The sequence below is a fragment of the Acyrthosiphon pisum genome, chromosome A1 (assembly GCF_005508785.2).
Source record: "Acyrthosiphon pisum isolate AL4f chromosome A1, pea_aphid_22Mar2018_4r6ur, whole genome shotgun sequence".
Lineage (NCBI taxonomy): Eukaryota > Metazoa > Arthropoda > Insecta > Hemiptera > Aphididae > Acyrthosiphon > Acyrthosiphon pisum.
The window spans coordinates 92,502,135-92,516,972 of NC_042494.1; the positions used below are offsets into that span (position 1 = coordinate 92,502,135).

At 26.1% G+C, this 14,838-nt stretch overlaps 3 protein-coding genes across 6 annotated transcripts; 1 reads left to right on the top strand and 2 right to left on the bottom strand.

Annotated features, from left to right (window-relative positions):
• Window positions 1–2,272: 2,272 nt before the first annotated feature.
• LOC100159093 (protein ROP) lies at window positions 2,273–6,185 on the bottom strand. Of its 2 annotated transcripts, none has more exons than XM_001951896.5 (10): window positions 5,995–6,185; window positions 5,744–5,893; window positions 5,495–5,650; window positions 4,711–4,814; window positions 4,223–4,587; window positions 4,050–4,151; window positions 3,527–3,989; window positions 3,257–3,444; window positions 2,802–2,956; window positions 2,273–2,726 (listed from the first exon to the last, which is right to left on the bottom strand). In XM_001951896.5, exons 1-10 carry the CDS (start codon window positions 6,020–6,022, stop codon window positions 2,665–2,667), a joined length of 1,773 nt encoding a protein of 590 aa, XP_001951931.1. In that variant the 5' UTR covers window positions 6,023–6,185; the 3' UTR covers window positions 2,273–2,664. The 2 variants fall into 2 exon arrangements, with proteins under 2 accessions (XP_001951931.1, XP_001951920.1); XM_001951885.5 differs by lacking the exon at window positions 4,711–4,814 and adding an exon at window positions 5,216–5,319.
• A 521-nt stretch (window positions 6,186–6,706) lies between these two features.
• LOC100167979 (N-glycosylase/DNA lyase) lies at window positions 6,707–9,136 on the bottom strand. Of its 3 annotated transcripts, none has more exons than XM_001951982.5 (6): window positions 9,015–9,136; window positions 8,762–8,884; window positions 8,255–8,554; window positions 7,926–8,199; window positions 7,441–7,635; window positions 6,707–7,213 (listed from the first exon to the last, which is right to left on the bottom strand). In XM_001951982.5, exons 2-6 carry the CDS (start codon window positions 8,830–8,832, stop codon window positions 7,115–7,117), a joined length of 939 nt encoding a protein of 312 aa, XP_001952017.1. In that variant the 5' UTR covers window positions 8,833–8,884; window positions 9,015–9,136; the 3' UTR covers window positions 6,707–7,114. The 3 variants fall into 3 exon arrangements, with proteins under 3 accessions (XP_001952017.1, XP_016657374.1, XP_029343658.1); XM_016801885.2 differs by lacking the exon at window positions 9,015–9,136 and adding an exon at window positions 8,982–9,010; XM_029487798.1 differs by lacking the exon at window positions 9,015–9,136 and adding an exon at window positions 8,965–8,983.
• Window positions 9,137–9,321: 185 nt separating this feature from the next.
• Mterfd1 (MTERF domain containing 1) lies at window positions 9,322–12,775 on the top strand. The gene is given in 2 exon segments (NM_001204976.1): window positions 9,322–9,440; window positions 11,586–12,775. A coding segment is annotated over 1 exon segment (1,023 nt). The 5' UTR covers window positions 9,322–9,440; window positions 11,586–11,687; the 3' UTR covers window positions 12,711–12,775.
• Window positions 12,776–14,838: the final 2,063 nt, after the last annotated feature.

A 14,838-nucleotide genomic window follows, 5' to 3' on the forward strand; every position in this document is an offset into this window, starting at 1 on the left:
ACACAAATGCAGTATTAAAAGCCATATCGTGATTACCTACACAACTGTTGTAGTACCTTGGTACTATTTTTAGATCATTTTTTAGATTCTGAGCGGAGATATGAATGCATTGGTTTTACACTATCTGTGTGGATTTTTGTGTCTGTCGTCACTTCATGGAGCAATACAATTCATTTATCCTTGAGGGTGGTTAAGTGGTTAACTATTTATAGGCATTGTAAATTGTCGACTTTTTTGTTGTTATTTTGATTTATACAGATAAATATTTATTTTCTAGATAAAAAAAAATGTTTACCTACGTATTCACTTGATTAATACCTAACAATAATATATGATATAATATTATACAATTCATAATAATAAATTGTTAAATAATATACCTACCTAGATATGCCAATTATTTGGTGACCTTAATGATGAAGTGCACCCGTGCACCCTACACAGCTATAGTGCTACACTTGAGACCTATTATTGATTATAAATACTATCCTAGTACTATTTATAACCATTGCTTATAGTCGAACGACTTCCTCGATTTTTTTGTTAATTTTAAATAAAAAAATTACCTACTGCAATCAAATTTAAAATTCTTTAAAAGAACAAAAATAAAAAGTGTAAGATAGATTAATGCTTAGGTACCTATTAAAAGCTAGTTATTTAAAATGTTTTAAACAACTTTTTCTATGTTAATCAACACCTTTGCCATTTGATTTTGTATATAATCAACTATTCAACTTTGTATATAAATTTATTTGAATCAATATTACGCCTGGTTTTAAATACTTGCATAAAATTGTACACAGTATAAATTTCTCTAAATATTCTATATTTATTTTATAATAAAATGTAGGCACGATAAAAAGACAAATCAAATAATTAGCCGGCTAGGACTTGTTGAAACATTATACATCTAAGTATATACAATAGTAAATTTTTGTTGATACTAAAATATCAAGTATATATTAAATAATTAAAATAGTTTATACGAATTTAACATTAGAACATATTTTATAATCAACATATTATTATCTATTTTAATTTATATTAAATTTAAACAAAAACATACTATTCAGTATCACATCAAATATTATTAATAACCTACATTTTAATACTTAATAAAATATTAAATATAATATAAATATTATATGCAACTATTTTAAGAAGAAATAAACTAAAATTAAAACACAGATTAGTTGGGTCCGGTTTTAAAATTTTAAATTGTATACATACATTATCATAACTGTATTCAATTACTTTTAAATTTTAATACAATTTATTTTTGGCAACAAGAAGTTAGATTCTGTTAAATAGATATATTTTAAAGTTGATTAAAGAAATTAAATTATTATTTTATATAAATTAATGAAAGTAAACAAATTAGCAGCAAATTAACTATTCCAAACATTTCAATTGAATATAATACAATTGTAATAAAAATATCTTCTCGTTTCTAATCTGATTAAAAAAGACAATTAAATCAAATCAAATAAAAAATAGATTAACTTGAAAATATTAAGATATTGACTTGAGAAATATATGTATTGTGTACATTCTACATAGTATTACATTTTTACTTAATACAAGTTCTGAAATCATTTAAAATTTAAGTATTTCGAAAAGATATTAATATTTCATATTTGTAATTAAAATTTTAATTATAATTTAATATTAAAAGAAAATAATGTATATTATATTCAAAAAAAATTGTACCTAAATAATAAACAAATTCTATAGATTATATAGATAGATAAATGAACAAAATAACACAATAAAATAAGTATAATACACATTGATAAGAACAAAATATTTTGCTCCCGAAAGTTAATATTACTAAAACATTTATGCGAATTCCATCAATGAGTGGCGTAAATAAGAGAACCCATTGTAATAATATATTAATATATTATAATGATAAAAGGTTACATTATAAACATCTATAACTCTTTAAAATATTGAGGCTATTTATGAATTAACATTTAAAAGCTCGATAAGTAGGTACTAAAAAAAACAACAATAGTTTGGACAATAATAAAAACTTTTTTAATAAAAGCTAGAAGTAAAATTAGAAAAAAACAAAATTCAATCAAATTAATATGAAATAAATCTATTAATGTTTTTAATAATCCAAATTACAGAAATTATTCTATAATCTATATTAATAATAATATAATGGTTAAAAATGTGATAAAATTCAATAAATAAGTTAATGTTTATATAAATGCGGAATGTCCGTTAAAAGAAATAATTATGTCTAGAACATACATAATATGTATATTATTAACTGTTTTAAAACTATAATAAGTAAAATAAATTATAACAATAATGATGAAAGTTATTCAAATGACTAACTTATTACCAAATAAAATTTTAAATTATTAATTTAAATAAATAACAAATAATAACTTATAATAAAACAGATATAATACGTTGTGGTGATAATAAAACTGAATTAATTGCGTTAAAAAGCTAGTTTAAAAATAGTTAGGAAATGATTTTTAAACATTGAAAATACTGACAAGTTCTTACAAACCCATAAGTAATAGATTTTTTTTTTTATTAGTATTTAACTCTATGCTAAATTAAAAAAATCACGATTTATAAGGCTACATTAAGTAATACTTTGGAAAAACATAATAGTGTGATGCGTGGAAGAATTGGACAGGTTTATTGACTTAAGGCAGACAAGTTGTTGAGGAAGTCTTCTGGAGTTAGAACATGTGACGAACCTTCAAAAAATAATAATATTTAGAAGCAAAATTATAAGACTAAGATCATAATAATATAAGTCATCAAAATCTTACCTATTATCACCTCCCAGTTTTTGAAGTTATTAGTGACTTCATATGCACACCTGATTTCAGAAAAACTTACTCCTCCAATCACAAACACTATTACTCTGGGCACGTTCTTTATTAATTGTTGACCCTTATCTTTATGCCAGTGTCCGTATCGCGCACTAAAACAAGAACCAATGATTAACTGTGAAAAAATGTGTATGCTAGATTACAAAATAATTTCCTGAATAAACAACAAAATATCACAGTGATACTTATTGAATCAAAAAAGCATAACTTATTAGTAAACCTAAATATAACTATTAATTATTAGGATGATCACATTGTATACTAAAATTAAAAGCATATCAACAATTTGTTATTGAAATGATTTTGAATTTAACTGACACTTAACAGCAAGGAACATATATTATAAAAATCTAATATACCATTCGCAAATATACCAGAAATTAAATACATACCTAGTTGGTGCATGATATCCAGATGAAGCAGCTCTACCAGCTAGAAAAGGAAAATGTTTAGCATCCAATTTGTCTTCAATACAGTCTTCCATTAAATCTTTGATCACAGGTGTCCAGCGAGACATCTGGTATGTCTGTTCAGTAATGCGCTCCTTGCGTGGTATTTGGTACTGCTTCTTTCTGTTACCCTAAAGTAGAAGTGTTAATTACATATTTTAATTAATAATAACATACAATAAATTTAGTAAGTACCAAACAATAAAAACTTACATCCACAATAGTATTTATACCAAGCAAGTTCAAATTTACAATAGCTTGTTTATCAGCTGGTGATAATTGAGCATGTTGTACCAGTTTGTTAAGATTCTCTTCAGATATTCCATTTTTAGACAAAACATACAATATAATAATTCTCATCTTATCATTGCTAGATGTATTCTGATCCAATAGTATTGGTACAATGCATCTCATGTGATCTTTGATCTTCTCGCCTTCAGCATCTGTGCCCATAGCCAGATCTTGTTCAACTTTACAAAGTCTGTCCACATTACCTTGATAGCATTTCATGCAATCTTCAGCTAAGTGCAAATGAGTGGAATACTTGCTTAATTCTTTTTGGTATTGAGGCATTTTCTTAATCATTGTCGACAGATCACGCATAGAAGATTTACTCTCACCAACAGCTGACATACGCTTAGAGTCTATGAATTTCTTCAAATTTTTTGTCACATTCCTAAATCAAAAAGAAATCAATGAATACCAATAAGTGAGTAAATGAAATTTGTAAGCTTACGTAGATACAACAGCAATATGTTGATGTCTTAACTCCACCCAAAGCTCATCATTTTCATCCAACAATACTTCTTTAAGGGCTGCACCTGCCGTGGCCTCATATCTTTTAAAATAAAATTAATTTAAAAAATCAAATATGATTGTATTATTATAACAGTACAAGTGTTATCTTACTTATAAACATCATTTTCTATAGGCAGAAGATCATAAGACATTGCTTGGAATGTGAGCTCATGTAAAACAGGAGATACACAATCAAATCCTCTGTCAAGTATAATTAACTGTGAACGAGCTTTCTCAGGACCTTCACCCATTGTTGGTTCATCTGCTTTGTAAGCATCTAATTTTTGCTGAACAATTTGTGCTAATTCAGCGTTACGTTCAAAGTCACTTCTATATCGAACTGATGGGTATTCTCCTAATGTAGCACAAACCGTAGCAATCTGCTCTGCTATGCGTTCCATATTAGGGACACGACTACTCACTAGCAATGGATTATAATAACATTGAAACGTTTCACGAGAATCTAAAGAAAACACCTAAGAATGTAAATAGAAAAACAACATTAACTATTATTCCACAATAAATATATAGGTACAGGGTTAATGACGCCAAAAGAGAAGAACTAAGCAAAATTACTTAAATGTTAAGCAAACACGCACCTGACGCTCATAAGGTAGAAAAGCGATGTTAATCTCTCTGAGAGTTTTAATTTTTTTGGCAGCAATCGATTTGCACAGTTCGTTAAACAGTTCTTCTTGACACACTTTTTTTAAATTAAGCAATAAAACAATACCAGATTAGTATGTTAAGCAAAACAAAAAAAGGTTAAAATTTATTAATGGCAATTAAAGATTAGATTTTAGTGTTCCCGTATTTGCACAAGTCATTCAACATATTTTAGTTCACAGCCAATATATATATTCATATATATTTCTTCATAAATATGCCTAATTTTAATTCAACATAACACCAAAAACCATAAACATAAAATAAGTTTAAGATAGGCCAATACCTTCACAAAAGAATAAAAGTTAAATAGATCCGATAAATAAAAATATTTACAACATATATTTTTGTTAATATTAAGTATAGCTTATAAGTAATAACCAAAGATTAACTTCCACCATTAGTTTAGCAGTTAACAGTTTTCATAAAATATGTTACCTGTTGTTCATATGCTATGAAAGCTATATTAACTTCCACTAAAGTTTTAATGAATTTTGCGGCTGGGGACAAACTTAACTTGTTGAATAACTCATCGGGACACGCTATAATTACAATAGTGAAGAAAAATGTAACAATTAGGAGAAAAAGTTAGTTATAAAATATTAAAACATTGTCTTTGAATGACTATATGTATATAAAGATAAAAATGTAACTGACAAATTAATTTCATAAATTAATTTAAATAGTAAAATTAAAATGGCATAAAAAAAAAGTTACCCTCAGTGAAGTAAACATGAGCAGCTTTATACATAGACTTTCCTGGACTGGAGAAATCTCTAATGAGAGCGGCGACTGACTTTTCACTAGGAGTAATCAAGTAAACAGCTTCTAAAGTAGCCAAAGGCTCTCGTTTTTTTTGCAAATCTTCAACAACTATGGAACAACAGCAAGTAATGATATACAAATAGATGTATACATGTTTGGGCTGGGAGTATGTATCGTTATGAGTGAAAAATTAACGCTTACTAGTGATTCCTTCAGCAGATATTTCATGCATCTTACAACAGGCGGATATCATTCTCATTGCCAGTTGGTCAACCACCATTACACGCCATTCTATTCCTTTGTCAGCCCCTTTTTTTACGCCCTTCTGTTTAATGACCTCATTCATGATCTCTGTGAAACGAATTTATTATTCAATTAGTATTCGTATCAGATAAAACTAAAAGCCATACTAAAGTATGTAATATAATGCGTAATTAAAAATAATGCCTTACTTTGTCCGACAACAGCTTTCAATGCCATGTTTGATTCGGTGCAAATCTATCGAATTGTAAACTAACAGCCTTTACGCACAGCAAGTAAAACAATAATCTCTAAAAGTCACTGAGAATTTAATAACATTACGTCATTAGGAGAGCCGAGAGGATTCAAATAACTTGGTCGGAGATAAGAGTAGAAAAATGGTGGAAAATCAATTGGAAAATTGGTCAGACATCAGTGTAGCCAACACAATAATGAGAAAATTACCTAATAATACGTTTTTTCTCATTCAAAAAATAATTAATTGGAACTCAGAACACAATATAATATAAAACAATAAAAAAATGAAAACGCGATGATTAATTAATATTATTAGGGATCTTATAATTAGATTTACTAAAATATACTTAAAAAGAATAAAAAACAATGGAAACATTTGGATGCTGCATTACTGCTAATGAATGAATTAATTAATACAATTATATAATACTTTAAAAACTAATATTTAGGTACTAACTATACATTATTAGTTTAAAATGTATGATAAAAATGTCCAACAAAATCACTTAAAATTGTTTCTACAACACTCTTTTTATATTAGTGTCAATTATTAGGTGTACTATGAAATTAATGTTTTTATTAGTCACATATCTACTCAATTATTTGCTAACTCATAAATAACTGGCATTAAATTAGCTACATTATGATTAATTACAAAAATATTTGCTCAGATTATAAAAATTATATTTTAATAAAATTAATTACAAGCTCAAATTGTATTACAAATGATATTATATAATAACACAATTATTAGTATTACTTATTTATAGAAATCTCTCAATCATCTCCATGTTAATACTTTTATTATTTACTTTGATATGTATCTTAAGTTATAATCAAAGGAAATTGAGTTAAAAAAAATTAAATTAAAAATAAAAAATGCTAATATTACTGTTTGAAATATTGTGAATTAAAAAGTTTAGAACAAACATATTCAATTAAAATATATATAAAAAAAATACTAATTGTAATTTGTATTCAATAAATCTAAAATAAAAGTATATTTTAACAATGAGTACAAATTATGTAAGTTATGTATGTTACAAACATAATAATAGTATGATTGACAGTAAATCAATACTTTTTTTTCCTCTTTGCAACAGGTTTGCCATTAGACGAATCATCATGTTTTTCAAGTTGTTTAAAGTTTTTCAAATCGTCCAAGAATAATACCTAAAAATTAAAGTTTTTAAATGTACAAAACATCGTAGAAAATATTTTATGATTTTTAATAGCACTGCTTTAACATAATAACAATGTAACAATATTGTTTAAAACAAAGCAAAAAATTATATATATTATGTCCATTTAAGACTTGGGTTATTAAGAAATGCCACATTGCAGAGCCAAATACAGTACCCATGTTACCAGTTGCCTTTAACAAAATATAAAATTCTTACTGTATGTGCCCATCCAGCATTCTTTTTAAATATCTTCCTAAAACAATCGCCTATTTCATTATAAACTGGTTGAGTAACTGTTTTGTATTTTTTCAAATGAGGTAAATAATTATCACGAGCAATTTGGAATACATGTGTGTCTACAGGGACAGCTTCTAAGTGTTCGAGTGACATTAAACAAATACAATCTGCAACCTATAAATGTAATATAATATTGTTTAAATAAATATATATATATATTGTACACTGTGAAAAAACCAAGTGATATAAGCATGAAAAATGGAATTTTTCAAGAAGGACTTAAAGATTAATAATATTGTTAAGGCTTACAGTAAGGTTAATGGTTATGAATTATGATACTTGAATACAAAATGTGTATTTATTATGAGTTAACTGTGAACAATTAAAATCTTAATATTGTTATTGGTGTGGGTTATATTACTTGGCCTTTCCATCATTGAATATAAAATTTAACCAAGTTCTACCTTTGGACCAACTCCTGGCAATAGCATCAATTCTTTTTTAGCACTATCATAATTCATATTTCTTAGCTTATCAATCCATATATTACTACCAAGTTCAAACATTTTTTCAGCAGTTTGTCGTATGAATTTTGCTCTATATCCAAATTTTGCAGCTTTCAAATCATCTTCAACTTCTTGCCCGATTAATGTTTCAATACTAGGAAAAGCATAATAATTTGTTCCATCTATTTTTTTACCATATAAAGTACACATTTTTTCAACCATAGATGAGATCCTATAATGATATTGATTAAATTATTAAAGACAAAATATGTATGAATGTAATTTACCTCGTGATATTATTATTTGATGAACATATAAATGATAATATGTTTTCAACTGGTTCTTGTTTCAACATTCTAATTCCTTTAAACCGTTCTGCTGATTTTTTAAAAATTGGATCACATATACTCCATTCTTTATAGTATGCATCTAAAGGTTCATCCATCCTTAGATAGTTACTTAACATTTTTTCATCCAAGTCTGTGGCTGGAACTCGTTTATAAGCAATGTGATCATCGTTTTGTTTTAGTACCCAAAAACCACCAGCAAATACTCCTGAGTATTCATCCGGATCAGTTTCTTTCCATCTAAAAATTGTAGAAAAAAATTTACAAAATATAAACAACTTGAATTTATTAATTTTTGATTATTATTAATTTTATAATGACAATGGAATTTTTATAGATTGCATACCATAAACCACCAAGTTGTATATTGAATATTTATACTTAACTATACTAAGTAGGTTTTATTATTCTAGTTGAATAATAAATAATAAAAACACCATAATTTACCTGAAACTCTGTCCACCAAGTAGGACACATTTCAAATTCACTTGATCTCTTGAACACAGAACTTTTTTCATTTTTTTTTTAAATAATGACCAATAATATGGGTAGTGGTTACTGCTTAATTTCCTAGAAGAAAAATAATTAAAAATAATGGGACCACAATCCTTACTATTCCAAACTTATACTTTTATCAAAATAATTTATACTTAATTAATTAATGTACTTGTCAATTGGCATGTAATAATATTGTACTCACTGTCCTCAGTCCTCGTGTGTTAGTGTGATATTAAATAATAAATGTTAATACAATTTTTATTTAAATTATATGAAATAGATAGCAAAAATAAAGCATAAATATTATGATAGATAAAAAAATGATAAAAGATTTTACGCGGGCATTCATTTTTAAGCATGCCCACAAATTATAGATAATCATATTATTATCTTAAATTCTAAAATATACCTTTATATACCATAGACCTTATACCTGTGATATTATTCTGTGATTAAACTTCAAAAAATTGATAAGAATAATAATAAAACATTTCATAAATTCGGAATTTGAAGATAAAAGTTCATAAATTATTTTTAATTTATTAAACTGATTTTCCATTGAATTATACTTAAAATCTAAAAACTAATTTCTGGTGATTGTAATTTCCGAAACTTTCATTGGAATCAGGTAAATTAATAGACATTTTCAATAAATTCTTATAAAAATAAATATTTATTATTATTTATTAATAAATTATTCACTAATTTGATCAAATAAATAATAAATACATGATAGTTTATTAGATAAAGTATAATTATAATTATAGTGTTTTTCATGAGTGCTTGTTAAGTTGAAAGATTATAGATATTATATAGCATCAAACTGATTAACTTGAAGCAGTTTTGAAATTATATTGTAAATAACTTTTAAGACCGATTAATATAGATATTACATTTTTCTATTTAATGTTTGGTTTATTAATTTCAGTTGTATTTGAACCAGACAAATTATTCCTTCTATGTTTTTTATTTATTTTTCTGCTTGCGCTTGCCCCATGTTGTTCTGAATATCAACAATGTGGGGCATTCATGTTTATCTTATGAAAAACCTATATTATTATTCACTTAAACCTACTCGGGGCTCTATTTTAAATTTTTTTTTAAATAATAGACAAATTTCTGAGTTTAACAAATTTATTTTGTAACTGCTTAGTATATTACATTAACATATAAAATAATAATAACATACTTGTTCTTATAATTTTCATACTAGTTAGTAGATTTACATTAAAATTAAAAATGTCTAATTTATAAAACTCTGTATTCAACAGTTATTATATAATAGTTTATATTGACCTTTAAGTATGGATAGTCTTCATTTAACATTTCTAAATATGATAATATCAGGTATATTAGATATAATCAAAGTCAGTCTAAATATTCAGGGGTGTACCCAGGAATTTTTCAAAGGGGGACCCAAATTTTTTTAATATGTAAAAAGATACAATCAGTGGTTTGCAACTTAAAAATTTTAAATTCTGTCAATCAATGGGGGGTACAGACCCGACCTTCCCACTTGTGTACGCCATAGGCGCAAATTAGCCCCTCCAAAAATATATATTTAAATTGAAGTATTAAATCCTTCATTAATTATCTAATCTACATAATACAGTAAACATTGTTTGAAAAAAATTGTTTCTAAAATTGAAATCTAGAAAAATGTAACAAGCCCGTACAACAACATGATGTTAGACCTCATTAATGCCCCTATATTTGTAATACTTATACTGGTGTACTGCTTCTACTTCTAAAAACTAGCTAAAAATTAAAATGGATAAAAATAATAAATTTAGTATTTTCAATTTTAAGAGTGATAAAAATGAATCCTTATGTGAAAATAATGAACCTCAGAAAGCACTTGAAAATAATTCTATTGCTGAAGTTGACCCTGATGATCCACTTGTTATACTGGATGTACAAAAGTTGCATTCTGAGAGTATTGATATCGGGGATATTTAAATACATTAAAAATATTAGATAAAATTGCAATTTATAACCTAAGGTTCCAATTATAATAATATACTTAATAAATATATATAAATTACATTTATTTACCTTTTTTTCATACAAATAATTTAGTTTTATTAATAGATACATTATAATATATTAAATGTAGGAGAGTAAGTGAGAAAAATAAGATATCGCCATATCGGTACTTGAATGGGCGGTGTGGGGGGCAGATCCCCCCACGTGCCTGTTTCATTTGAATATGTTAAGCCCCTCCAAGTTAAAAACTGAAATTGCGCCCCTTTAAATATTGTTTTCTTAAAATTGTTATTTTCTTCTTAATTTCATTCTAAAGACTTGACTATTGTAAAAAAAAACACTCATTCTGCATATGATGTATCTACCTAGCTAATAAGAATAGTTTCAATCTTAATTTCGAATATTACAAGATATAACTGGATATAACCTTATTCATCTTTGTAATTATATTTTTAATGCACTTTAACTGTGCTCCGTCTACCAAGAGAAAATTACTACTTCCCGCAAACAATAAAACAAAAGAATATTTGAGTAAGTAGTTTTGCAGTCAAAGACGACTAGTTTTAGTCTCTGCGCACTCATATTCTCTCGGTGGACTGAGTAGATATATATTATAAATCAATACTGTCAAAACATTATCAAAATATTAGCCCTTAAAGTAGGTATATCGTATATAATATGTGTTTAAACTTAAATATTATTAATTAAAATTATTTTGATAATAGAAGATACCTATAAAAATTTGTTAAAATTTGTATTCAATTGTTATAAATTTTTTTTTTTACAGATTGGCAGTTGAAAAATCAATTTATCTTTCTTCGAGACTTGAAAAACCTCAAATTGTTTCAGGAATTCAAATATTTGAGCTCTATTTATCAATTATATCATCATGATTTTATTTAAACGAGTACTATCTTTTAAAATTAACGAACAAAAACAGTTCTTCAGATGTCTTTGTAGCTCAGATAATACTTTAGAGACAATCAAGTCTAATCAAATTCAATGGCCCAAGGATTACAACAATGTTCCACTGGAACCCAATGTTACTAATTTTTCTACTATTAGTCCAGCATTAAAACCTACATTTAATCTGGCTGCATATGTTAATGAGTCATATTCACTACAACAATTAGTCAAACTTGGCGTTGAAATTTATAAATTTGACAATAATCCTAATGTAATGGAAATGATATTGAAATTAGATTTTGAACGTGATATGAAACCGTATATAAGATTTATTCATGATTGTGGAGTACCAGTTGAAGAATTGGGAAAATTTCTCACAAAAAATCCTATGATATTTTCTGAACATATGGATGATTTAATAACCAGAATAAATTATTTAGAATATAAAAAATTCAATAAAGAAATGATAACTACTATAATCCGAAAACACCCAAAATGGTTGTCTCAAAGTACAATTGACATTGATACCAGTCTTGGATTTTTTCAAACTAACTTCTTTCTTTCTGGTGATAATATCCGTAGTGTAGTTACTAAATTACCAAAACTGATTACTTGGCCAAAAAAATCGGTTAATTTAATAATGTTTTCATTGATTGAAGAAATGGGTTTTAATAAAAGTGAAAGGAAAAGACTATTACAAATCCATCCCAAATTATTTGTAATGTCTAAAAACCATTTATTACAACGATTCAACTACATACATCATACTATGGACATAAATCACGACCGCATTGTCTTTGAACCTCAAGTATTGACCAGTCGTTTATTTAGAATCAAACAGAGACACGAGTATCTGCAATATTTAAACCGAGCACAATATGACCCAACAAAGCCCAATTATGTACCACTTACAAAATTAGTTTCAGGAGATGATTCAGAATTTTGTATAAACCTTGCTAAGACTAGTGTTGAAATGTTTAATACATATCTGAAGACTAGTCAATAATGTTACGATTTAATTGATAATTTGTATAATATTTATATTTCATTAAAAATAGTGTTTTCAATTTATTTGTTTATTTATTATTGAACATTTGTGTAGGTACCTATATAATTATGATTATGAATTTGAATATAATATGTATGTATGTATGTATGTGTATGTTTGTAAATATTATATATTATGCTTATTCAGAATTGACTATTAATAAATTATATACAAAATATGTATACCTAATATAATATAATATATGTGTGTTAAATACAGGATTAAAGATTAAATATAATATAATGGAATTTATTAACAATTTTAAGAATGCTGTTAAATAAAAACATATTTAGTTTCAAGGGCAAAAAATATAAGCCAATCTTCATACAATAAAAACTGAATAATAGATTTAAGGTGCCATATTATTTTTATTAGAATATATAAACCAAGGTTAAAAAAATTTAAATACCCTATATTTGCTATTATTTACAATTTTGTTTACCATTAATAATTATAATATATTACGTTTGACTTTACTGTAGTTAATTAAATTACAGATTATAAAATAATTGATTTTACTTTTATATGTTTATGTTAGTAAATTATATAAAATAATAAGACCAAAATATATCAAGCCTCAAAAATGTTTGATAATTGGTCACTGTATAGGCTATATGATGTCCTCACTGTTCATGAAAAATGTAACAAATTTAATTAGGTACCTAGTTGTACGTAGATACCTTATAAGCATGTATTATCCCAGATAAGGCAGATATAACAGCGGCCCTGCCCTGACCATATGCGTAATTAGTTGGGAGCTAGGGGGCTTATAGCTGCCAAAATATGTTTTTGCTTCCCAAATAACATAACGGCAAATTAAAGAGAGTTATTTATGATTTATTAAATTTATTAAAACTGAAACAATTTGACTTTTTTTATATTTACTATTTGGGTTCGTTCTTTATACATACCTACTTGAATGTATAAAAAGACAATTTTCATTCATTTAATTTTAAAAGCATCTGTGAATTTAAATTTTGTGATTTATAGTAAAACATAATTTATATTAGCTATGTAATAAATAATAATAGGTACATTTAAATGAACTGTGGTAATACTTCTATGATAATATCAAAAACACAAATAAGCGGTTTAATGTTTCAAGCCGTCCAAAATTGTTTCTAGCTTATTGCTTATAGCGGTAATTGTGTACATTTATGAATTGTTCTAAAATTAAAATTAATTTATACTATAACTTACACCACGCTAATACCAGGTTGTTCAATTAAAATAACACCATTAAACTGTAAAAATGTACTGCATTTTTAAAAATAGACAAAAAAAAAAACGGGGTAACTGGAAACAGTCGCTCTGCTGTAGGTACAGTAGATTACAAGTGGGTACTGTAATGCATGGTGTTAAATATGAATTCAATGCTTTATTGCTTTAATATCATTGTATACGAAAAACGATTTTGAGCGGAGATTGTTTATCAGCCAAGGATATTTTATATTTAATGTAGGTATATTAATATCTTAGATCATATACAATGTATATGATCTAAGATTAATATAAACAATTATTATTATTAATACGGTAGCCGGAATTATTATTATTTATTTTCGATTTTAATTTGTTTTTTTAGATTATTATCTATGAAAAATTGTTTATTTGGTCAAAAAACATTACAATTTAATACAGGGTTCCTCATAAGACGACAAAAATTTTTGTTAGTGGAAATTAAATAAACAAAGTAGAGAGTAAATCCATAATCCTTTTTTATGAGCGTCTAATGTTGATAAAATTCGTCAAAACCACGAAGATGTGCAAATTGTTTTGAGTCAGAATTTCATTTAATATTGTTGTATTAAATTTATAATATCTAAGATAGTAAGAACTAAGATTTGAAAGTTTATTACAAGATTCCTCATAAGTTTTCCTACCTTTAACAACAACTAAAAAAAGCTGTTTAGCGGAAGTCGCTCTGCTGTACGCCTGTACAGCAGGTTACAATTTATAAGTGGGTGAACGACGAACGTGAATATAATGCATGGTGTTAAATTTGAATTCAATGATATAATATCATTGTACCTATACGAAAAACGATTCTGAGTAGAGACGGTTTGTCAGTCTAAGAAATTTCATA

Excerpts from the sequence above, each read along its gene's own strand:
- LOC100159093 (XM_001951896.5), bottom strand. The coding sequence starts at position 6,022 with ATGGCATTGAAAGCTGTTGTCGGACAAA. Across the intron at positions 4,815-5,494 it reads TCATGTTTACTTCACTGAGG|TGTGTCAAGAAGAACTGTTT; the intron begins GTAACTTTTTTT and ends ATTTAAAAAAAG. Across the intron at positions 4,152-4,222 it reads ATAGAAAATGATGTTTATAA|ATATGAGGCCACGGCAGGTG; the intron begins GTAAGATAACAC and ends TTATTTTAAAAG.
- LOC100167979 (XM_016801885.2), bottom strand. Across the intron at positions 8,200-8,254 it reads TCAAATAATAATATCACGAG|GATCTCATCTATGGTTGAAA; the intron begins GTAAATTACATT and ends ATATCATTATAG. Across the intron at positions 7,214-7,440 it reads ATGCTGGATGGGCACATACA|GTATTATTCTTGGACGATTT; the intron begins GTAAGAATTTTA and ends TTTAATTTTTAG.